Below are 23,499 nucleotides of genomic sequence, written 5' to 3' on the forward strand. Positions count from 1 at the left end.
GGGGCCAGATCAAAACAACAGCCGTCTCCGCCATGTGCGACGCGGACTTGAAAGCAATCAGGTATATGAGAGTGGTATGTGAAGAGAGGGGGCGAGCGAAGGGAAGGGGAGAGAGAAAAGAGGTGGACATGCGCCATAGTCAACTCGACGTCACCAATGCCACCAAATCCCGCGTGCCACCACTCCCAAATCCTCTAGCCTCATCCTTCGTCCGCCGAGGTCGGCTTGTACATGATGGTCGTAACGTACTGCAAGAAAACCAGACGCCGTTAGCAAAGCACGCTCCGCAGACCCTTTCTTCCAGGGGGAGAGAATCAACATGTCCAACTCACCTTGTTGTGATATCTCGTCGTCGCCGAGACGGCCAGGACATTGTTCTTTATGCTGCTTGTGGCGAGGTGGTTGAGGACCGTGTGGTTGGGCATGTTGAGCACGCTGTTGTCGTCCTTCATGAGCGTCGCCGCGTTGAGAATGGGCTTGCCCAAGAAGCCCGGCAGGCTTGGGGGCGTGGGCAGCTTCTCAATGGCGGCGACGGCGTTGCGGTAGGCCGGCGACTCCTCGGGCTGGTCAAAGTCGAGCAGATACTGGGGGATGGCGTTTTGGTAGCTGGCGGGCGGGTCGACGGCCCTGCCCTTGGCCGGCCGGGGCTGGTCCTTTGCCTGCGAGCCGGACCGCAACGCGCCCTCTGCCTCGCCCTCGAGCTGCGCCCCGCCGCCCCCCTGCTTCTGGGCCAGAGGGAGGTCGTCCGGGTTGACCTCGATGTAGTTGACGAGGTTGTTGCCAAAGTCGACCGTCGTGGGCAGGTCCGGCGACGTCTGCATGATCCCGTCGACGAGGAAGCGCACATGGTGTGTGCCGGGGAGGATGTGGATCGTGGCCGCGAAACATCCCGGTTTGCCTTCGCTGCAGGAGGCGGAAAGGTACTAGTCAGCTTTGCTGCTCTTGCTAGCACGGCAACCCAGATCTTGTGGGACGGGGTGACAGGCCCCTTGAAGCAGGACCGACATCCGCGTCGAGGAGCGCCACCGACACACGGCATATGTGCACAGCCGAGAGGGCGTCTCGGGAACCAGGGATCAGGGGTCAAAGGGGAACATGTTTGACGGGAGACTTACACGGGGTGCAACCTCTGCTTCCGATTCCATTGGAAAATCGTGCCCGTGACGTAGATCTTGTCGCCGCCGCGCTTCCACTCGAGGCGGGTGGGGACGACGGGCCGCGTCTTGTCGACGCGCAGCTCCTCCGACTCCTCGTCATCGACCGTATTTGCGCTCAGGGCGGAGCTTTTCCTGGTGAGGCCGTCCGAGGACTCGGCGCCGAGCTCGACATCGCCAAAGGCCTCGTCGGGGGCGAGGATGGGAGAGCCGGGCGTGTGCACCTCCTCCTCGATGGGGAGTGGCAGGCGAGGGGGGCCCCTCAGGTACATGTCGGTGACGCTGTTGTTGGAGACGAGTTGGGACTCGGAGGGGGGCGCCTCGCGCGAGTACGGATGAGAACCGTGGTGAGGGTGAGAGCGGAGAGATGACGACTCGGTGGGCACGTCGACGGGCTTGGTGGGCTCGTCACGGGAGGCGCGGACGTCGGCGGGCTTTGCCGGGGTCGAGAAGTTGCTGTGCGGCGAGCCACTCAGCGAGGAGACGGCGGTGCTGGGGAGGCTCTTGGGCCAGCTGACGACGGTCGAGCCCTGGGCCTGGGCCAGCGAGGCCTCGGGGGGTGCCGCGGAGCGGTGGGTGGTGTGTGGGGGAATGATGTTGCGGGGCTCCTTGCGGTGTGGGCGGTCGTGGTGATGGTGGCCTGGCGTCGTGGCCGAGGCGTTTTGCGCGGCAGACGGCGACGACGCAGCCGTGCCCGACTTGTTGGACGCCGACGAGTGGCTATTGCCCATGGCCGGCCGTTCCCGCCTTTGTGCTTAAAGATGGAGGTATTTCCCGACGATTCAAGTCCCGGGATATCAAAAGGGACCTTTTAACCCTCTTTTTTTCCTTTAGTGTATTTTATGGCTTCTCGTTGGGGGTATCGGGAAAAGGGGAACCCCGAGACGAGCCGTCGTGACAAGGCGCGAACAAGGCGCGTAAGTGGGAGTCGAGAAAGTAATCGAACCAGGCCCAGGGGGGTTGTCCGCGTGACGAGATGCAACGAGTGCCCAACGCAAGGGCTGCCTTTGGGATTCGCCGGGGGCCGGCCAACGGGAAACGACGACGTCGAAGCACGTCCGTCTGGAGAGCGTCACGGCGCCTGCATCTCAGCGCCGGGCCAGCGGGAGAGGACGACGAGGCGCGTGCCGGGTGCAGCCTTGTCGCTTTCGATGTGACTGCCGCAGGGTGTCGGGCGCAGTGGGTTGCCGCCGTGGTCGTTGCCGCCGTGGTCGAGGCGATGGTTGTTGTTTTCGGCAGCCGTTCGCAACGAGGCGGGGAGTCAAGCTTGTAGTGTCGTCGTTTCTGCTGCCTGTCGCTCCTCCAGCCGACGGAGGGCAAATGGGACGAGAGAGAGGGGCCGCGCCTATGCGGAAGCACTTGGCAGCGAGCAAGGGATCTGCTAGTCCGATACATGCCCGGAGCTTGCGCCCCACCCCGAAAGGCATGTACTCCACTATACCAGAGCCTTGCCGAAGCGCTGAAGCTCGGGTGCGCAGGTACCCCAACATGTACATTGCCAGGTTGTCGAAGCTCCCCTGCCCGTCTTCGGAGTAGCTGCTCCGCATGGCGTCAATCCCACCTACTGCCTAAAAAGGGCCTGAAGATATTGCCGACAGGACTGCAGAGGAGTCTGGTATTTTTATAGCTTGCTCAGTCACGAATGCCTTTATCAAGAGTAACAGGTACGCACAAGTCTTCAGAATAGGTACTTGATAAAGCTGCGGCTGCCACAAGCTCGATTGGTTGCGGCACGGGCACAAGTACCACCCACCTACCTACACAGAGCACAATAAACCCAGCCATTCTCCCGACTGCCGTCTCCGTCGCCCCGAAACCATCCATCCCCAAACCCCCATCGCAATGCGCCCAGCAAGCCCAAGCCACACGCAGCAACAACACCACCGCCCAGGCACATAAGCAGGCAGCCGCCGGCCCCCATGGACGACCACCACCTCCAGCGCAAGCAGTCCTCCTCCGTCGATGACGCCAGCGCCCTGCACGCCATCCTCGACACGGCCGCCCTCGTCGCCCGCGCCCTCTGGCGCCTGCCCTGGGCCGCCTCGCTCGCCCGCCTCGCCCGCCTGGCCGCCCTGCCCCTCGGCCTGCTCGCCTGGCCCCTGTCCTGCCTCGCCGCCGTCTTGCGCATCCTCTTCGCCCCGGCCCTCCATGTCGCCGCCTATCTGCTGTCGTGGGGCCGCGCCGTCGTCGCCTTGATCGCCAGTCTAGAGGTAACCCTCACCATTTGGTCTTGCCAGGAACCTGCAAGCTAACAGACCGGCGGCTCCGTAGCCACTGTACACGTTTGTGAGAGCCTTCATCCTTTGCTCCCCAACCCTCGCCCTGCTAACCTGCTCCCAGTTCAGCGTCGCGGCTGCCATCGGCATCGTCTCGGGCGTCATCCTCGGCCTCTCCTCCTCCATCATCACCACCTACCTGGGCATGTACGATGACCCGGAAACCGACGACCGACCGTCAGACAAGCTGACAGGCTACGACAAGCGGCTCCCCGCGCCCGGCCCGGCTTCGTGGGAAGCCGATTGGCATTGGACAGAGTCGTCCACGTCCAGGTTTCGACAACCATCGGGACTGCTGTCGCAAACGATACACGAAGAGGAAGACGACTCCGACCCATAGCGCAATCATGTATAAGCAATTGTACGGCTAGCCATATACCCCCATAGCGTTTCGCCAAGCCAGCCAGCATTCTCTCCCGCGGCCGTGGCGCTTGCTTGCTGCTGTTGCGTATAGTCCATCCTGTCTTGTCGATCCCTTTCGCCTCCCAACGCCGTGTAAGCGCGTCATGGCAAATTCTCAAGATGCATGCTCTCCATGCCGTGTCTCCTCGAGCGTGGCACGCCCCATAGTGTAGGGGCCCCTTCGCTACATCTCATCGTCGGTACATGTCCCGCTCGACTCGCTCCCGTTCCACTCGCTCCCGCTCTCGTCTGTCGAGGACCGGGGATCGGCTGCGGCTTCTGGGGTGCCGATCTCGCTCGTTCCACCGATCGTTGCTGGTGCGCCGCCGGCGCTCCTCTCGGGGCCGCTCAGCCCCGCGTCGTCCAGCTTCGTCGCGGCAGTAGCTGGGAATGTAAGTATCGATATCAGCCCCTCGAGCGGGGACGCGTCCACGGGGCGCTCCACGGTCCCGGAAATCCGGGTCGTCTCTATTACCTGGTCGTTCCTGCGGGGGACGCGAGGTGGGGCCTCGCTCTCGCTGCCACGCGGGCCTGCGCTCGTCGGGGCCGCCTCGGTAGCGCCCTCCTCCGTTGACGCCGTTTCGGCTGCCGTACCCGTCGCTGCTGTTGAAGCCGGCCGTGGCGCCGTTGGCATCCGGGCCGACGCCGACAGTGCCGCCCTTTGGCGCCGGCGGGAGCGCAGCCTTGCGGTCGTGGAACTTTCTGCGGTCCAGCTCGTGGCTCTCCTCGTACACGGGGATCTCGTGGGGCTCCATGGGGAGAGGGGCCATCTTGAAGTAGGGATGGTCCAATGCATCGACTGCGTTGATGCGCGTCCGCCAGTCCAGTTTCATCAGGTCTTTGAGCAGCGAGATGGCCCCAGAGCCGAATCTGCAAGCGTTTGTTAGCCGCGTTGTGTGGGCAGCGCGCGCTAGGCCAGACGTACTCCCGAAATCGGTTCTGTAGATTTCCAGCTCGAGGACGAGGTGACAGATGCTCGCCGCCAGGCAGTCTGTTCCACCCGGGCATCGTGTCGTCGTTAGGCGAGCCCGTGAGGTCCCAGATGAGCTCGAGCTGATGGCTGTCGCTCTCGCCAGCCAGGATGGGCTTGCCGACCAACATCTCGCCAAAGACACAGCTGCGAGCCTCGTCAGCACGCCACACGCTGCGGGGAAGGAAAATACGATGCGTGTTTGCACTTACCCGACACCCCACACGTCAATAGCAGTGGTATACTGTCGGAGTTGCAGCAGAAGCTCGGGAGGCCGGTACCAGCGCGTGACGACAAGGCCCGTGTAATCGCGCCGCCCGTCGCCCACGGGTCGGCCGGCGCGAGGGGTGGGACCGTCGTAATGCCTGGCCAAGCCGAAATCGGCAATCTGCAAGATGCCTTGGTTGTTGATGAGAAGATTGGCAGCCTTCATGTCGCGGTGAAGGATGTGGTTATCATGGAGGTAGCAGAGGCCCTGGAGTAACTGCTTCATGTAGCATTTGATCTGGGGCTCCTTGAAATGCACCGAGGGGTTGTCGAGAAGACCGGAGAGATCATGGTCCATGTAGGGCATGACCATGTACATGATTGGTTTCTTGCGCTTGTCGGCTGCAGAGACGGGTGAGTGAGAGAGTCGCCAAGGGACGGCGAGGACTTACTCGGTCTCGACGGGTGTTCGACGGCCATGTTTTCAAGGCGCAGGATATTCTTGTGCGACAGGAGCTTGAGCAGCTTGATTTCTCGAAGGGCCGTGATGGGAAACTGGGTCGACGGTTAGAGTTGTTTCGGGATAGAGTCGATGGGATCGGGGCACACTCACGCCATCCTTTTCGTGATGCATGATGATTTTCTTGAGGGCGACAAGGGCACCCGTCTTCTTGGAGCGGGCTCGATGGACCTCGCTGGCAGTCAACGAAGCGTTAGCCCAAGGCACACGGCCTGCAGGGAACAGGGACGCACCCAAAGGTGCCCTCGCCGAGCTTGCCCTGCAGCTCATAGTCGGCGATGCGCGAGCAGCCCTGGAAGCTGGACTTGGGGCGTAGGTGGTTGAGGGCAAAGGTGCGGGGCGAGGTGCCCTCGGGCGTCCTCTCGAGGGCCCTATCCATGGGGCCCGCGGCGGATGTCAGCAGAGGCGGGCGTGGGGGTCGGGGGTGGGCGCTATGGCGTCGTCGAGCGAGGCATCAGTTGGGGGCAGCGACGTGGCCGGGCATGCCCTCGTTGTCGCGATAGGATGGGGCGTTGTGTTTGCGTCGGCGAGGAGGCAGAGCGGCAGGACGACGCCGAGGACAATGAGGTGGCGGAGACGGGCAGCTGGCGGGCGGTGGACGGGAGCGTCGTGTGGACCGAAATAAATACCAAGGGAGCAGGTGGGTGAAAAGGAGAGAATGAAGAAGTGAAGAGGTAACACTGTGACGAAGAAGCGAGTCGGGCGATGCGCGAGAGAGAGATGGGCGGATGGATGTTTTTGGCGCGAAGGGGAAAGTAGAACGTTTGGAGGCGACTTTGGACCACCCCCCTCCCAATGGCAGGGACCCCAAGCTGGGGTGCTAAGGGGGGGTTCACGGGGGGTGGGAGTACATGGTGTTGCTCAGGGTACGGATACCTCCATAGGTACTTTGTACACGTCTCCCGTCGATGTTTGCTCAACGCCAGCCAAGTGCTTGAATCAAAGTTGAATGGAGCACGCTGCCACGTCGAGCCTTGGCCTTTTCATCAGACCTTCTTTTTTTCTCGTGTATATTTCGTAGCCAGATGACGACGTTGTGCAACTGCAGGGGTCTAGAAGTTGGAGCAGAGATGTACCGGAACTTACCTATCTATCTGGGCACATGTGTACCTAAGTACCTAAGTAGCCTGTACAAGCAAGTGCAGCAACAGACAGTCGTGGATAAGAAGGAATGCACTTGTTGGCGCGGCCGATATAGACACAGATGTCTGTATATTATCTTGAGAGAAGAGAAGAAGGGGAAGAAGAAGCAAGAAAAGAGGTTGCACGGCAAAAAGGAAACAAGGCCGTTGGCCAACAGGGGACGCATGCAACCCCCGGGTGTCGGCCGGCATTGCGCAGCGTCCAATGAGCTCGCGCCCGCCGTCCATGGCTGTGGACGGGTTGAACAATCATCATTGCTTCTTTCCCGCCTATTCATTCAGTATCATCGATACCCCTTCGAGTCAGCCGTCCACTCACCTACTTTTCGTCTCATCCCCAACCACACCCCGTCAGATCCTCACGATGCTCGCTCAATGCGAGCCGTCGCACGGCACAATGGCACCCGCCGCTCCACCCGCGCTCCTGTCTCGACCCTGCCTAGCGCTCTTTAATAGCCTTCGCATCCAGACGCCATCTCCCGACGCAGCACCATTTCCATGACTAAAGTCACGGCAATTTTTCGCTTCCTCGCCGTCCCCCTCACGCCCTCCCTCTCGTCGTCGCTTCCTATCCGCTCCGAGTCTCAGCCCGCTGCCAGCTTATCGTCACGGCCAACACCGACTTTCCGCTGCGTTATAAGACGGCTGCTGCTCACCGACGGCCGTCCAGGCTCGATGGGACGCCCTCTCGTCCCGTGAGATAGATTTCCGTCTCGGCCCCAGGGCACATCAAATCAAAAAAAGAATAATGTCCCCCGCACAGGTCGGCCCCGGCGTCGACGCCGGCCTCCCCGAGTCCCGGGTCCTCATCATCGGCACCGGCGGCACCATCTGCATGCAGGAGGGCCCCGACGGCCTGGCCCCGAGCGAGGGCTTTCTCGAGAGCGCCATGGCTCCGCGCCCGACCTTTAACGACATGTCTGGGCACGATGGTATGCTCTCTCTCTCTCTCTCTCTCTCTTTTCTGCTATCTCCTCTTTGGGTGAGCCCATTGCATGCCATGTGTGTTGGGTCAGCTGCTGTGTGTGTGTGTGCGGCGGTGTAAGTGGTGGGTGTGTTGCTCAGGAAAGGTGGTGAGAGCCTCACTTTTGACCCCCCCGCCACCCCTTTCCCTCCCGTACATACACTCACACCTACACCATGACAACTCTGCCACCAGAGAAGCACACAGGCAATGACCAATACCATGGTCAAGACGATGATGAGGAAATAGAAAAACAAAATAACCCAGAAATGCTAACCTCCCACAAGTCAAACTCCAGGCCGTCCGCAACGGCCGCCCCGTCACCATCGACTCTCTCCGCACCCCACCCACCGCCCACAAGCGCCACATCCGCTACGGCATGCTCGAGTTCGACCCGCTGCTCGACTCCTCCTCCATCCAGGCCTCCGACTGGTCCGCCATGGCCGCCGCCGTCGCCGACAACTACCATCTCTTTGACGGCTTCGTCATTCTGCACGGCACCGACTCGCTCGCCTACACCGCCTCGGCCCTCTCCTTTCTCTTCTCCGACCTGGGCAAGCCCGTCATCCTCACCGGCTCCCAGGCGCCCATCTTCGCCCTGCAGTCGGATGCCGTCGACAACCTGCTCGGGTCGCTCGTCATTGCCGGCACCTTTGCCATCCCAGAGGTCGGCCTCTTCTTTCACCACAAGCTGTACAGGGGCAACCGCACCACAAAGGTCTCGGCCGCCTCCTTCGAGGCCTTTGCCAGTCCAAACTGCGAGCCCCTCGCCCGCGTCAACGGCCTCGGCATCGACGTCGACTGGTCCCGCGTCCTGCGCCCGACCTCCATCGCCGGCTTCCGCGTCGAGCCCGCCCTCGACACCGCCCACGTCGCCTGCCTGCGCGTCTTCCCCGGCATCAAGCCCGAGATGGTCGACGCCGTCCTGCACCTGCCGGACATCCGCGGCCTCATCCTCGAGACCTTCGGCATGGGCAACGTCCCCGGCGGCGCAGACGGCCGCCTCACCCGCGTCATCCGCCACGCCGTCGACCGCGGCGTCATCGTCGTCAACGTCAGCCAGTGCGTCAGCGGCTTCGTCTCCCCCGTCTACGCCCCCGGCACCCTCCTCGGCCGCGCCGGCGTCATCTTCGGCCTCGACCTCACCCCCGAGGCCGCCCTCGCCAAGCTGTCCTACCTGCTGGCCCGCCCCGACCTGACCTCCAACGACGACATTGCCCGCGCCTTTTCCCGCTCCCTGCGCGGCGAGCTGACCGAGGTCGCCCGCCCGACCTTTGCCCACCCGACCTCGGACCCCCTCGAGGTCGCCGCCGCCCGCCTCACCCCTCTCGAGGCCGCCTTTGCCGCCCTCGGCTACGCCATCCAGGGCGCAGAGGTCGACGTCGTCCGCCAGCTGCTCGACGGCGACGCCTCGCGCCTGCTGCTCAAGACGGCCGACTACGCCGGCAACACGGCCCTCCACCTCGCCGCCGTCTCCGGCTGCCCCGACGTCACCCTCGAGCTGCTCCGGCGCGGCGCCGGCGTCCACGAGCGCAACCGCGCAAACAACTCGCCCCTCTTCCTCGCCACCCTCTCCGGCAATGACGCCTGTGCCCGCCTCCTCACCTCGGCCGGCGCCCACCTGTCCGTCGAGGAGGTTGAGCGCGGGCCTTTGGCCAAGTACCGCCGCAACCGGGACTGAATATCGACGCACAGCAGTCGCTCAGTGAATGTTGAACGGAAAGGATCCATGAGGGAGGGGGGCAGTGTGTTGGAGCGGGTGGTGGTTGGTGGTGTTGGTTGATGAGCACTCAAGAGTCTGGACACATCCCGGGTCGCCTCGGGTAGAGCCGCCGCACCCATGTTGATATTGTTAGACAGAGGCCAACCTATCACATGTTTCTCGCCAAAGACAGAAGACAGAGACTTGTGCGCGAGAAGATGGCCTCAGTCAACACACCTGTGAACATACACAACTCTGCATTGTCAAAAGGCTCCAAGACCCCACTCCGCCCTAGCTACCCTATATCAGCTCTCGGCCAAGACAGCCAACGTGTCACCAAATTCAAGTTCCCCGTGCGCAGCTCGAGGTCCCTCTATAGAATGAATGCTCGTTGTTCTAGGCAAGCCAGCTAGCTTACAGTGCTTCTTTCTTTTCAACCGCCAACTGAAAACCGTCTTCGTCCAAGCGCCGACTGTCGAGCCATCCAGAACTCATCGGCCGCTGCTGGTCGGCGCCGCAGACAGGCCACGACCCAAGACAAGATGCCGACTGCCAATCTCCGCATGCCCGGACGCCGACTGCGTTCGCAGGATCCCAGCCTCTTGCCAAGATGCTCTCCGTCTTATCCACACACGCACACCTAGACAAAACCCACACGTGTATCCGGTCCCGTCAACGAAGGAAGAGATCCCCAACGCCGTTCCGCAACGACCTCGTCCGGTCCACGTGGTCCAAGCCCAGAAAGTCGTCCTCGGATGAAGCCACGTTCCAAAGCTCGTCGTCTTGCACTATGTCAGCCTCTGGCCCAGCCCAGTTCACCAAAGGGAGATAAGGGGGACTCACCACTGTCGAGGTACTGTGGCTTGGAGTAGCTTGCCCGCCGCACCACTGCAAACTTGATTTTCTCGAAGCTCTTGCCCTTGAGACCCGTGCGCTTCTCAAGCCGCTTCTTCGTGTCGGAAAACTTCTCCCCCTGTGAAGAGTGTCAGCAAACGTCCAGCACTCCCTGACAACGGCGCGTTACTTGCCTCCTTGAGCAGGAATTTGAACGGAACCCCGTGCACCCGGTTGACTTCGGTCTGGAAATGCAAGACGTGAATGAAGTTCTTGTCATCCGCCCCCACCTCCTCTTCCGGCACCCGCTCGGCATATATTTGCGTGTACTCGTTCAAGTTGAGAACAGGGTGCTCGCGCTGGGGCTCGCGATAGAACCGGTTGGAGCTTGTCTCGTATACCCGAATTTGCCCGCCCTCGGCCTCATCCGGGATCTTGGCCTTCTTGACGAGGGCCTGGATGAGATCTTCAATTGTCCCAGTCTTGGGAACGAGCAAGTCAAGGTGGTCCTGTTTCGACTATCAGCAAAAAGTCATCCAGGACGTGATCAGACTTTCTCACCTCCTTGGTGATGCCCTCGCTCAGCCATGTGACCTTGATGCTCTTCTTGGTGTCTAGCTCGGCGAGACTGATTTCTAAAACTTCAAAGTAAAACGCGTCGTTCCTCTGGCTCGAGTTGAGCGTGTTTGACCCCATTGGGTTTAGAATCTGCCGCAGGCTTGGGTTGGTTCCCCGTCGAACCGGAGCTTTGGGATTGCTCGTCGTCGCATTGACCGTCCACAGGCGAATGTGCGTAGGGGGCACTGAGAGGTAGGCGCCGACGCGCTCGGCCAAGGCGTCGTAGTTGATCTTCGCATTGAGAACGAGATCGAACGGCGGGTATTGGGCTTGATCGCATCTGGTCGTATGGGGATGGAACCTGACTGTCCTCTTGTGCTCGAGAAAATCGTAATACTCGCGCGCGTCCTCGAAATGCTCCGAAGCCCGAGTTCTGGAAATACCATCAGCAGCCGGCGAGCCTAGATGCAGCCGGGAAAAAGAGACGCACGATTCCTGCAGGGACTTGTTTGCAGCCCGCGCCTGGTCGGCCGACTTGTCAGAGGTCCGCTGAAAGCAGATGATGTCACCATCTTGAAGCTCCGCAACCTTCAACGATTGCTTTGGCTTCAGAGGCTCAATCATGGTCGGTTTGATTTCCTGACGAGGGTCAGCATCACTCACGCCCAGCGTTGGGATCATCATATCCAGTAACGCACCTCCCACAGTAGCAGTTTCTCATCCGCCGGCAGCTTCTCTCCCCAGCCCATCTTGTGCAAAATCAGAGGAACGAGCTCCTCAACCTTTCTCTCCTTGCCAATGTAGACGTGGCCAACACCCGTCAAAGTCTGCTGGGCATAGTCAAAGTGTTTGAGGAGCAAAAGAATAGTGTCGTTTTTGACGACGGCGCCATTCGCCTGGCTTTGGTACGACGGCCAGATGGGCTCGCCCTCGGCACTGAGCTCCTCGGCGACCTCGGCCCACACGCGCAGGCTCATATCGCGGTGTGCGGCTGATCGAGTAAAGACGTCCTCGACTGTCGGCCCGAGATCCATGATCGGCTGGTCGGGTCGAATCGTCTTATTTTGCCGGTTGACCATGAGCCAGAGCCGCACCTTGTGTCCGTCCTGGCCAATGTCGGCGGCCACCTGGTTTGCAAACTCCTCCATCGTCATGGTCCGGCGAAGCCTGTAGGACCTCGGGGCGGCGGCGTCGACTTCGGGATTGGCGTCAAAGACGCACAGGTCGGTGCCGCCATACTGCCGGAACGTGTCATCGGTGATGACCTTGGCCATCATGTACAGGTGCGCCTCCTTTTGCTCTCGTCGGCGCGTTTCTCGGAGCGCATTCTCCTCCTCGAACCGTTGCTCTGTCCCTTGTCCGTCAGCGTTGGGCCTTTCCACACGTCTGCAGAGGGGGCGTGTGCTCACGAAGATGCAGTGGAGTGTCTGCCTGGGTGACTGGGCACAGTATCTTGTCCAGCTTTGATTGACGGATGTAGACCAACATGTAAGCGCTATTCTGTCGCATGATGGGTGCCTTCTTCTGGAGCGGCGCTCGAGGGTACCCGTTGGCCGTCCGGTATTCGCCGCCAAAGTTCTCCTCGAGCACCTCCCTCAGGGTGGCCCGCGTCACCTTGTCGTCGTCGTACTTGTAGAACCAGCCGTCCTTTTCCGGCTTGATGAAGGCGTAGTAATGGCCGGCATTGAGGTCGCCGCTGTGGACGAGGACGCCGTGCAGCTGGTAGGTCCAGGGCTCCGACCTGCCGGCGCCCTCGGCGAGGTAGGGCGCGGCGTCAAAGATCTCGGGGAACTCGTATCTGTCATTAATTTTCATCATCATGTCTCTTTGGATGTCGTACTCGAAACGCTTCAGCTGCAGATGCAAAACGTCGGGGAAGCTGGTGAAGATGACGCCCTTGTTAGCGTCCTGCAGCTTGTGCTGGTCGCCGGCAAAATACTGGTTCTCGCCGTCCATCTTCTCTACCTGGATGTAGTCCTGGAAGCTGTCGAGCACGTTGTTGTTACCGCTCACGTTGAGCTGGATGTCCCAAAAGTCCTCGATGCGGCTCGACTCGTAATCCACGTTGATACACGAGATGTACGTCTTGATCTTGCCGCTGAACATTTCGGGGAGGACGTTCTCGGCCTTTGTGCCCTTCATCCTCTCCTCCATTCTCTCCATGAGCTTGCGCGACAGTTCCTGGACATCCTGCTGCTCGAAGATGTGTCGCGTCTCCCAGCCAAAGGACTTTGTCAGCTCATTGGTGCCGACCGCCTGCTCCGACGTCTGCAGCTGGTAGAAGAGGCGCTGCAGGGTGTATGCCGAGTTTTGCATGCTCTCGTCGTTTTCCGTGGGGATCTCATATACGGCCTGTGCGGGCAGCATCAGCATCCACGACGGCCAACAGGGTTACGGATGCAAGGGTCAAAACGCACCTTGCGAAAGGCATTGGTAAAGTACAGCGATTGCAGGAGGGAGTTGAGGTAGCAGGTGGCGCCCTGGTTCTTGAGGCCGACGTATCCCGTTTCCTTCTTGGAGTCGTAGTTGACAAAGTTGTGCCACAGGACGCCCGTCTCGTCCTCGACGAAGCGGAGATATGCCGTGATGTTGGCCGTGTCGTTTTCGCAGAGTGGGCGGCTGCCGTGCTCCCACGGGACGTTGAACATTCTCCGGTGCTCGACGAAGCGGGTGAAGCCCCAATCGCCCTCCTCCTTTGTGAATCGGTGGTGAGCGGCATGGTGAACGTATAAGCTCGGGTCGTTGGGGTTCCAGAGAACGAGGGCGAATTGGACGCAGCAGCTCCAGTTGTCTGGGACGGCGGAGGCATCGAAGCCGTGTTCAAGGTAGATGGAGCATTGGTCGGTGTTATTCCCGTGGGGGAAGAGGAGGATACGCCTGCGGGAAGACGCATGTCAGTAAAGGACTTTGATCTTTGCATACAGAGGCGGAGGCGCCGGCTGTTTGGATGGGAGAGAGAGGCAGATGGACGCACCATGGGAAACCACCGGCATGGAAGACAGGACCATGAGCCTTTTTGCCAAGATTGCGCCAGTTCTCGACGGTCCAGGTATGCGCGTAGTCCTCAATGATTTTGGGCTCATCTAATAAAGGCGGGAGAGCGAGCTCCTTCATGGCCTCGTCTATGATGGTAGCAAGGTTAGCCGACGGGGCGGAATCGGCGGCGGCAAGGGGGAGACGCACTGTCGTTGGCCATGGGCAGGTCTTGAAGCTGGTGGCCCGTCTCGGCCTGGTCGAGGTGGTCGGGGCTGATGATGGCGACGGGGTCCTTTTCGGGGGCATCGCCAACGCCGACATAGTCGTCGGCGTCCACCACCATCTCATTGGGGGAGTCGACGTTGTAGCTCTGGTGACGGAATTCAGAATTAGCCAAGCTGCGGTAGGGCAGACGGTGGGAGACGGGGGCCATGGTAAAAACGGCGGCGAGACGAGCACTGGATATGGCAACAGGGGATAGGAGGAGGGAGGATATGGGGAGGGGAAATGAACAGGCGTGGAACGTGTCGAGGACAGAGAGGGTCTCGAGGGTGATGACGAAGGTGCCGTGGCGACGGGCATGGGGGTCGGCAGCCAGTCGCAGGAGACGAAGAAGAAGGCTCTGGCGCGGCGTGCAGCGGCAAAGGCAAGCAAGAGCCAGACGAGCAGGTGAAGGGCTCAGCCGCGGCGACGGGGCAGCAGCAAGGGAAGCTTACCATGGCAGGCAGCTGGGCGTGTCGACCGCTTGCTCGGGTCGAGGTCGGCCTCTGGCAGCGGTTGCCGGTCGCAGCGCGCCCAGTGCAGAGGCCGTGACGGCTCTTTTGCTTGATCTGGGCCTCGAGAGGCGTCGCGGGCGGCAGTGGGCGGCAGTGGGCGGGCAGCAGTGGCAATCGGGCGAGCGCGTACAAATGGGATTACAAGAGGACGACGTCAGGCGCGACAATGACGGGGCGCGGGAGGAAGCGAGCGGCGGCGGCGGCGGAGGCGGCGGGCGGGCGGCGGGGGCAGTGACAGTGGGTGGTGGGAAAAGGTGAAGGGGCAAAAAGTGGAAGAGAATCTAGACCCGGGCACGGAAAAAATGGAACCAAAAATGGGAAGCGGCGAGAGTTGGAGGAGGGGCCGATGTTCTCTGGGAGGCGATAAAAAGCGAGGTAAGAGGTTGAGTTTATTCCAAGATGAAAAATCAAATAAACTGGGAAGACTGACGAAACAGGCCAGAGGCTCTGCTGCAACGCGGAGCGAGTCTCGTTCAGGATGGTATTCGACCTACGCTTCCCTACCTACTACGTATTATGAACAAGCCGCTGTGCTGTGCGTGGGCGAGGGCAGAGGAGAGCCAGGTCAGGCAGGATTCGAATGCGGAGTGGTGGATTTCGGCCGCACTTGGTGGGAGACAGGCCGCCAGAGGAGCCTTTTCTTGGATTCCTCGTTGCCTCGTGGAGACTGAGTGCCGAGTCGAGGGGGCGCTGGTGGTGAAGGCAGAGGTTGGGTGTGCTAGGGCAGGACCTGGGTGTGCATGGTGCAGGCCGGTTATGACATGTATCGCACTAACAGGGCCGGTGTATCCTCACCTCCACCGGCAGTGGGTGGACGGAAGCCTGAAGAGAGGGGCGGCGCTTCAGCTGCCTGGAGCCGGTGACGTTGGCGCCCCTCCTCACCTTGCGTCGGTAAGGCGGCCCAGGACCTTGCAAGGCATGCAGCTCTGAGCTTCCAGCTTTGACGTCCACTTCTGTTGCCACACGGCCAACTTGGCATGTGTTTTTTGTTTTGTTTTTTTTGCACTGGGCAGCTCTCGCATATATATATATATATCTCTCTCTATTTCGAGGAGAAGAGCAGGGGGCCACGCTGCGGGAGCTCATGTCCATCAAGTCGACATGACACGGCTTGCTTGGTTCAATCTGGTGAAGCCTCTTTTGACGGATGATTAAGGCATCCATCTATCCAGCCGCATGAGCACTGACACGTGCAAACCATCTCCTGTAGGCAAGCGTGTTGTTGAGTCGAGTCGACACACTAATACCCGTCTCCATACAGGCGACGCTCCCCGTGCGTGCCCATCCTCTCCCGTATAATCCCGCTCCGGCGTTGCAGCACCAGGTCTCATTGGCAAAACACCCCCTCCATCTCCCTCTGCCGCCAGAGCGCAGAAACAATGCGGGACAGGAGAGAGGGGATGAGGAAACAGGCATGGACCGAGTGAAGCAGCACGGCTCGCAAAAGTCTCCCGCTGACCTGACGCTTGCAGCAGATCAGCGCTCGCATTGCGACTCTGTACTCAAAACTCTCGCGCTTGGCCCAGATTTGCATCTTCAAGCCCGTCGTTTTGCGCCTGTTGGGCTGTGCCCGTTGCTGCTCGCTCGTTAGGCTGCTGCCGATACCGCTTCATGTGGGGAAAGCTTGAACGCTAGGGGGGGGGCCTTCGATTCGATAGCCTCAAGCTTGCCTGCATCTTGCATCTTGCATGTGCGTGCCTGTCTTGCCGTGCAAATCGACATCGCTCTCCTCCGCCGCCTCTTCTTTTCCCCATTGCCCGCCCTCTAATACCTCGTCTCCCCCTTTTCTTTTTCCGCCAACCTTGTTCTCTCGACCTTGGAGCAACTCACCACCCCCCCGAGATCGCTCCTGGGCCCCACCACCGAGGAGAAAGCTATCCTGCGCCGAAGCTATCCTGCGCCATCCATCCATCATCACACACATATTCCCCCTTCTGCATGGAACCGTGGGCATGTTCTCCCTCTCGCTGCCCCAGGCCAGCAAGCGATGCAGATTGAACGCCGTCCCTTTGGCCTCGGCGGCCTCGGCCCTTGCCGGCCGTGACTCGTCCTCCCCCATACCCCACCACCATCACCAGAACTTCCAGAAGCAACAGTCCCGCACCGCCAGCAATGGCGCCTGGCGGCCCGTCTCCGTCTTAGACGAGTATATAATTCCCCTTCATCTTCCCAGCCGGCTGCTCTCGTTGGTCCCGCACGCTGACGCTCCTCCTCGTCAAGATGGGTCGCTCGAGAGGCCCGGCCGATAAGCCTCCGACAGCTCATGGTTTTTGGCCGCTCTCTCACCGAGTCGCGCCTCATCAGCTCCGCAAACTACGTCCGCACCGAGTTGCCTGTTAGGTGAGCCCCGATCGCCAGCCCAACCTCGCCCCGAGCTCCCCGCTGACTCTAGTCTGCAGAATAGCCCATCGCTTACGCGACATGCAACGCCTCCCCTACGTCGTCGTAACCAACCAGCACATCAACGACGTCTACGATCTTTACTACAACGCCTTCGACACCTTCCGCAGGCTCAAGGAGGTCAAGACGCTCGAGGATAACGACAAACTTTGCAGCATCATCAGCCAGAACCTCAAGGGCCACTTGACCGTCATCCCCAAGCTGGCCCAGGGCATTCTCGAGTGCGGCGAGCTGATGGACCCCCGAGAGCTCGACCAGTTTATGAATACCATTCTGAGATCGGTGAGTCTGGTCCCCCCACCTTTACCTGCCTGGCTAACTCGGCCCAGCGCATCTCCCGCCGCGTCATCGCCGAGCAACATCTCTCCCTGACGGAAACATACAACTCGCCCTACTTCTCCCCCGGCGCCAAGCTCTCCGAGTCCGACTTCATCGGCGAAGTCTTCATCAAGTGCTCCGCCAAGGACGTTGTCGACCGCTGTGCAAAGGCCGTCCGTGCCCTCGCCCGCTCTACAAATGGGCCCGACGTCGCCATCCCCGAGATCCGCGTCGTCGGCCACCTTGACGCCAGCTTCCCCTACATCCTCAGCCACATCGAGTACATTGTCGGCGAGCTCCTGCGCAACTCGGTCCAGGCCGTCGCCGATCGCCAACAGCACAAGAAGCCTGACAACACCGCCTCCTCCCTTTCCCCAGCCACCACCACGCCGCCCCCCCCCGTCGAAGTGACCGTCTGCGAAGCCCAGGAGCATGTCATCTTCCGCATCTCGGACCAGGGCGGCGGCATCCCCCGCGACCAGCTCCCCCACCTGTGGTCCTTCAGCAAGGGCCCCCAGAGCCAGCGCCGCCTCGAGAACCTCGGCCAAGTGCCTCGCATGGCCGCCACCATGCAGGAGCTCCACGTCCAGGACGAGCTCGCCCGCGCAGACCTCAAGACGCCCCCCTACCAGAGCTCCCTCTCTCCGCTCACCGTCCGCCCCCCAAACCTGCGCCTCGGCATGGGCCTTCCCCTCAGCCGCGTCTACGCAGAGTACTGGGCCGGCAGCCTCCACCTCCACAGCCTCGAGGGCTACGGCGTCGACGCCTTTCTCCAGATATCTCGCCTCGGAAATAAGAACGAGCAGCTCACAACCAGGGCCAGCATGGACGCTGTATAGAATACCGCGGGCCTTCGCTCGTGCCTTCCCATCATGTACCTCGGCGTGTATCAAGACGTGCGCGCCGTGACACTGGGAAGCGTGCCGCCACAGTGCATGGTGAACATCTGGTCTGGGCAGGGAGCAGGACTGTTTCCGCCCACGCCCTCTAAACACGACCTTATGGTGGTAAACGGGTGGACAGAGGCGGGCCATGTCTGCATGCGCTCCAACGCAACTTGCACGTCTTCCGTCGTGAAACATGAGGAGTCGATTACATTGGCCTTTCAGCTGCCTATCTGCGAGAAACCGGGCTTGAAAAGAAAAAGGGAGAAAAAAAACAGACAGATGAAATAAGGCTGCGTCACAGATAAAAAGGACTCGCCATCGCGCGCCACCCCGCCTGTCCGAGGAGAGCCAAGCCGTCGGCTGACCGCCGACTCAACCGCAAGACTGGTGGAAGAAAGACTTGGAAGAGCACGCCTGTGATAACTCTGTAGCTGCGGCCAACCGAGGGCGACGCGCAGAACCACATCAAATGTACCGCGCCCCAACTCCCGATACAGCTGTTAGCAGTGACACGAGTATCCATAATATCCTCTCCCCCTCCCGCGGTGGTATCCGTCGTCCTCTTCAACTCCTGGCCCCAAAAGTGGAGCGACGAGCCGGTGAAACAACCATAGACTGCCCGACATCATCATCGGTCGCTGTCCACGTCGCGCCTGGCTTAGCGACGGCCGTGGCTGCGGACGGCGCTGCCCTGCATCGCCTCGAGCTCGCCCTCGAGCTGTTTGATCTGGGCATGGGTCTGCTCGAGATCCTTATTGAGGCGGTCGCGTTCGGAAATGAGCTTCTGCTCCCACTGGCGGAACCGCTGCTCCTCGATCTTGACCTGCTCGGTGAAGCGCTTCCGCAGGGCCTCTTCCTCTTCCTTGAACTTGGGGTTGTCGAGCTTTCTGGGACGAGCCTCGCCGAACTTGCGGGTCTCCATCTGCTGCGCACGGTAGGCCTCATAGTGAAGCTCCTCGGTGGTGTGGATGAGGTCGAGCATGTGCGTTCTGATCAGGATCGATCGCAGCTTCTTGAAGTCGCAATGATCCTCGTTTTCAACCTCGGCAACACCCCACGAATATTGGCGGCCCTTGACGATGCGGCCGTCGCCCGTCTTGACGTCCTTTTCGGAGCCGATGACGGCAAACGGCATGGCAGCCATGAGGCTGCGGGCGTGCTGAGCGGCAGCCTCGTCATCCTCCTCAATCGGAGGCTGGTAGATTTTGATGTTCTGTGCCTCGATGACGGAGATGATCTGCAGACGTGATTAGTGGACGCTTGCATAGAAGGCCCTCGAAGAAACACACTCTTTGCTTGAACTTGGCAAGGTCGGCCGAGCTGAGGGTGTCTGCCTTGGCAATCACTGGAATGAGGTTGACGCGAGAGCAGAGCCTCTTCATGACTTCAATGTCGAGAGGCTTGAGAGTGTGGCCGGTAGGGCGGATGAAGTACAGGCAAGCATGGACACGGAGGTCAATCTTGTCCTGGCGACGGGGCTGTTGCTCCTGAAGCATGTAGGACTCGTGCTGGTCGTCGAGAAACTCGATGATGGGCATCCAAGAGTCACGGTTGTTGACATAGTCGCCGAAGCCGGGGGTGTCGATGACAGTCAGGCGGACTGCACGAGGGCACGGTCAGCCACGGTGGTGGAGCAGGATAGAGAGGGAAATGTGGCTACCCTTGAAGAACTTCTCCTCGAGCTCAGCCTTGGTGATCTCAATCTCGACAGTCTTGTCGACCTGCTTCTGGTGACGCTTCTTGTGATCGGCGTAGTTCTTGATGGTGGTGGAGAAGAGTGTGTTGATAAAGGTGGTCTTGCCCAGGCCCGACTCGCCAGCGACCTGGAAAACAACACGTCAGTCACGCGCGGGCGACGAGGAAGCGTCTCGACGCCAAAGTCAGACGAGGCAGCGAGAAAACACACCATGATGGTGAAGCTGGCACCGCGCTTGGCGACAATCTTGTGCCGCTGGTTGGGCAGATTGGCAATGCCAATGGGCGAGGCGCTCTCGGGGGCCGGGGGAGCCATCTTGGAGAAATCAGCAAGAGAGAAGAGATAGGGAGTGATGCAGGATATCCGGCTCAGAGGCGGAGACGAAGAGAGCGATGTCTATGGCTGCGCTGCGAGGGGAACCCAAGGGAAGGGGGGGGTTTGAAGGATGCTGGAGCTGGCCAGAGAGTCGCAGCTCTGCAGTGAATCGCACTCAACTCAGGGGAAAATGAGACCAAGCCCAAAGGGGCTGGGCAGGGTCGTGGCCTCCAGCCCTTGCCTGCCATTGCCATTATGTAAGGTGCATGCTGCGGTACCACAGGCAAGAGGAGAAGTCGGTCAACCGGGCTCCACTTGCTCCTCGCCCAGCGGCCCTGCAGCAGGGTCTGTGCGCATGGATCGCCTGGTAATATGGACTAATAATTACTGTAGTCTTGGACATGAGGGGCGTCGGGATTAATTATCTGCCGGCATCCGTCTAATCTACAAGAGGAGCCTGAAAAAGTTGGGCGCATCAGCTAATCGATAAGACAAGAAGCAATTCGCAAACCGAAATTCTATCACTGATCCATCATCCACCACAGGATCATGGCCTGCCGTCAATGACAATGAAGACCGAATTCAAGGTATGTCTCTGCGCCTGGCTCCAGTATGCACGCGTGCTTGGAAGACTCCGACTCTGACGCTGCGACTGGCAGTTTTCAAACTTGCTCGGCACCGTCTACTGCCAGGGCAACCTGCTCTTCAGCCCAGATGGCACCCACCTCTATTCGCCCGTCGGCAACCGGGTGACGGTCTTTAACCTGGTAGAGTATGCATCCCGTCAGTCTGTCGCTGTATTCTGAAGTCATGCTAACACCGGGATAGGAACAAGTCATATACACTCCCCTTCGCCCACCGCACAAACATCTCGAGAATAGGACTCACGCCCCGCGGCAACATTCTCTTTACCGTCGATGAGGCAGGCCAGGCCATCCTGACCAACCTGTTTCGCCGGATACCCGTTTACTACTTTCGCTTTTCGTCGCCCGTCACGGCGCTCGCCTTTTCCCCTTCTGGGAAGCACTTTGCTGTCGGGCTGGGCCGCAAGATCGAGGTGTGGCGCGTGCCCTTGACGCCCGACTTGACTGCCGATGGCGAGCTCGACTTTGCGCCGTTTGTGCGGCATCACACGCACATGGGGCACTTTGATACCATCCAACACATTGAGTGGTCGAGCGACTCCCGATTCTTCCTGACCGCCTCCAAGGATCTCACAGTGAGGATATGGAGCCTGGACCGCGAAGATGGCTTCACGCCGACGGTGCTCTCGGGCCACAAACAGGCCGTCGTGGGCGCATGGTTCTCCGAAGACCAAGAAACCATCTACACCGTGAGTAAGGATGGCGCCGTCTTCGACTGGTGCTACGTCAAGCCCATCAATCGTGTCCTCGAGGGCGAACAGGCGCACGATGATGGCGACGACCAAGACTTGCGGTGGCGCATTGTTCAGAGGCATTACTTTATGCAGGGAAGCGCGCACGTGAAATGCGCGACATTTCATCCCGAGACCAACCTCTTGGTCGCCGGCTTCTCAAACGGCATCTTTGGCCTATACGAGATGCCTGACCTGAACAATATCCATAAGCTCAGCATCTCGCAGAAGGGCATTGATCATGTCACCATCAACAAGAGCGGGGAGTGGCTGGCCTTTGGAGCCTCGAAGCTAGGCCAGCTCCTGGTGTGGGAGTGGCAGTCAGAGTCTTACATACTCAAGCAACAGGGCCATTTCGACGCCATGAACTCGCTCGTCTACTCGCCCGACGGCCAGCGCATCGTGACGACGGCCGACGATGGGAAGATTAAAGTCTGGGATACAGAGTCGGGGTTCTGCATCGTCACTTTTACCGAGCACACGAGCGGAGTCACGGCTTGCGAGTTTGCGAAAAAGGGCAACGTTCTCTTCACCGCCAGCCTGGACGGCTCCGTGCGAGCGTGGGATCTCATCCGGTATCGAAACTTCCGCACCTTTACGGCGCCGACCCGGCTGTCGTTTTCCTGCATGGCGGTGGACCCCAGTGGCGAGGTGGTGGCCGCCGGGTCTCTGGATTCCTTCGACATCCACATCTGGTCCGTCCAGACGGGCCAACTGCTCGACCAGCTGTCCGGCCACGAGGGCCCTGTCTCTGCCCTGGCGTTTGCGCCAAACGGGACGTCTCTGGTCAGCGGCAGTTGGGATCGCACGGCCCGGATTTGGTCCATATTCGACAGGACGCAGACGAGCGAGCCTCTCCAGCTGCAAGCCGACGTGTTGGATGTGGCCGTACGGCCAGACTCTCTTCAGCTGGCCGTCTCAACGCTGGATGGACAGCTGACGTTTTGGTCTCTGGCCGACGCCGAGCAAGTAGCGGGGCTTGACGGACGCCGCGACGTGTCGGGCGGACGGCATTTCTCGGATCGCAGGACCGCGGCCAACGTTGCGGGGACCAAGGCCTTCAGCTGCATTCGCTACAGCATGGATGGGAGCTGCCTCCTTGCCGGCGGCAACAGCAAATACATATGCCTGTACTCGGTGACGACCATGGTTCTGCTCAAGAAGTTCACCGTCAGCATGAACCTCTCCCTTTCGGGGACGCGTGAGTTCCTCAACAGCAAGCATCTGACAGAGGCCGGGCCCATAGCGGAGCTAGACGACCAAGGCGAGGCGTCGGACCGCGAGGATCGCATCGACAGCAGCTTGCCGGGGTCGAAGCGGGGCGGAGACCCGTCGGCGAGGAAGAAGCTGCCGGCGGTCCGGGTCACCAGCCTCGGCTTCTCCCCTTCTGGGACGGCCTTTTGCGCCGCCTCGACAGAGGGGCTCCTCATCTACAGCGTGGACGCGAGTCTGCAGTTTGATCCATTCGATCTGAACATGGAGATTACGCCGGCGTCGACGTTGGCCGTGTTGGAGACGGAGGGCGACCATCTCAAGGCGCTGGTAATGGCATTTAGGCTCAACGAGGCTGGCCTGATCAAACGCGTGTTCCTGGCCGTCCCGCCGGGGGACATTTCGCTCGTGGTTGGCGGCTTGCCGACGGTGTACGTGTCGCGGCTGTTGCGCTTCGTGGCGCAGCAGACGGAGGAGTCGCCGCACATGGAGTTTTGTCTCTTGTGGATCAAGGCGCTCGTGGACAAGCACGGCGCGTGGCTGATGGCCAACAGGGCCAAGGTGGACGTGGAGCTGCGGGCGGTTGCGCGGGCGGTGTCGAAGACGAGGGACGAGATCCGGAGGCTGGCCAACGAGAACGTGTACATGGTGGACTATCTACTGGGGCAGGCTGGGCAGTCGGCGCAGAAGGGGGCCGGCGGGCTTATGAAATCCGGAGACGAGCCACAGACGGCGAGATGGGAGCTTAAGGGGAACACAGGGTCTGGCGGAGATTCGGACAACGGTGACGATGAGTGGATTGGACTAGACTAGAC

At 60.5% G+C, this 23,499-nt stretch overlaps 8 protein-coding genes across 8 annotated transcripts; 4 read left to right on the top strand and 4 right to left on the bottom strand.

Annotated features, from left to right (window-relative positions):
• Positions 1-200: 200 nt before the first annotated feature.
• HRG_02973 (5'-AMP-activated protein kinase beta subunit, interaction domain-containing protein) lies at positions 201-1,885 on the bottom strand (the record flags this gene model as incomplete). Its single annotated transcript, XM_044861444.1, has 4 exons — positions 201-248; positions 333-903; positions 1,116-1,436; positions 1,488-1,885. The coding sequence occupies 4 exons, from the start codon at positions 1,883-1,885 to the stop codon at positions 201-203; spliced, it is 1,338 nt and encodes a 445-aa protein (XP_044722470.1).
• Positions 1,886-3,073: 1,188 nt separating this feature from the next.
• HRG_02974 (uncharacterized protein) lies at positions 3,074-3,770 on the top strand (the record flags this gene model as incomplete). Its single annotated transcript, XM_044861445.1, has 3 exons — positions 3,074-3,364; positions 3,426-3,440; positions 3,495-3,770. 3 exons carry the CDS (start codon positions 3,074-3,076, stop codon positions 3,768-3,770), a joined length of 582 nt encoding a protein of 193 aa, XP_044722471.1.
• Positions 3,771-4,016: 246 nt separating this feature from the next.
• Positions 4,017-5,908, bottom strand: HRG_02975 (kinase; the record flags this gene model as incomplete). Its single annotated transcript, XM_044861446.1, has 7 exons — positions 4,017-4,216; positions 4,308-4,702; positions 4,758-4,949; positions 5,015-5,411; positions 5,462-5,564; positions 5,623-5,704; positions 5,763-5,908. The coding sequence occupies 7 exons, from the start codon at positions 5,906-5,908 to the stop codon at positions 4,017-4,019; spliced, it is 1,515 nt and encodes a 504-aa protein (XP_044722472.1).
• A 1,511-nt stretch (positions 5,909-7,419) lies between these two features.
• HRG_02976 (ankyrin repeats (3 copies) domain-containing protein) lies at positions 7,420-9,316 on the top strand (the record flags this gene model as incomplete). Its single annotated transcript, XM_044861447.1, has 3 exons — positions 7,420-7,603; positions 7,923-8,302; positions 8,354-9,316. The coding sequence occupies 3 exons, from the start codon at positions 7,420-7,422 to the stop codon at positions 9,314-9,316; spliced, it is 1,527 nt and encodes a 508-aa protein (XP_044722473.1).
• A 693-nt stretch (positions 9,317-10,009) lies between these two features.
• HRG_02977 (ICP0-binding domain of ubiquitin-specific protease) lies at positions 10,010-14,138 on the bottom strand (the record flags this gene model as incomplete). The annotated part of the gene is made up of 11 exons (XM_044861448.1): positions 10,010-10,137; positions 10,181-10,310; positions 10,366-10,689; positions 10,733-11,162; positions 11,220-11,368; positions 11,428-12,077; positions 12,139-12,224; positions 12,276-13,081; positions 13,147-13,606; positions 13,704-13,851; positions 13,913-14,138. The coding sequence occupies 11 exons, from the start codon at positions 14,136-14,138 to the stop codon at positions 10,010-10,012; spliced, it is 3,537 nt and encodes a 1,178-aa protein (XP_044722474.1).
• Positions 14,139-16,468: 2,330 nt separating this feature from the next.
• Positions 16,469-18,038, top strand: HRG_02978 (mitochondrial branched-chain alpha-ketoacid dehydrogenase kinase; the record flags this gene model as incomplete). The annotated part of the gene is made up of 5 exons (XM_044861449.1): positions 16,469-16,521; positions 16,592-16,627; positions 16,702-16,821; positions 16,881-17,163; positions 17,211-18,038. 5 exons carry the CDS (start codon positions 16,469-16,471, stop codon positions 18,036-18,038), a joined length of 1,320 nt encoding a protein of 439 aa, XP_044722475.1.
• Positions 18,039-18,744: 706 nt separating this feature from the next.
• HRG_02979 (septin domain-containing protein) lies at positions 18,745-20,097 on the bottom strand (the record flags this gene model as incomplete). The annotated part of the gene is made up of 4 exons (XM_044861450.1): positions 18,745-19,323; positions 19,376-19,686; positions 19,747-19,909; positions 19,993-20,097. 4 exons carry the CDS (start codon positions 20,095-20,097, stop codon positions 18,745-18,747), a joined length of 1,158 nt encoding a protein of 385 aa, XP_044722476.1.
• Positions 20,098-20,666: 569 nt separating this feature from the next.
• Positions 20,667-23,497, top strand: HRG_02980 (dip2/Utp12 family domain-containing protein; the record flags this gene model as incomplete). Its single annotated transcript, XM_044861451.1, has 4 exons — positions 20,667-20,684; positions 20,757-20,869; positions 20,926-22,258; positions 22,409-23,497. The coding sequence occupies 4 exons, from the start codon at positions 20,667-20,669 to the stop codon at positions 23,495-23,497; spliced, it is 2,553 nt and encodes an 850-aa protein (XP_044722477.1).
• Positions 23,498-23,499: the final 2 nt, after the last annotated feature.

The sequence above is a fragment of the Hirsutella rhossiliensis genome, assembly GCF_020360975.1.
Source record: "Hirsutella rhossiliensis strain HR02 chromosome Unknown scaffold00003, whole genome shotgun sequence".
Lineage (NCBI taxonomy): Eukaryota > Fungi > Ascomycota > Sordariomycetes > Hypocreales > Ophiocordycipitaceae > Hirsutella > Hirsutella rhossiliensis.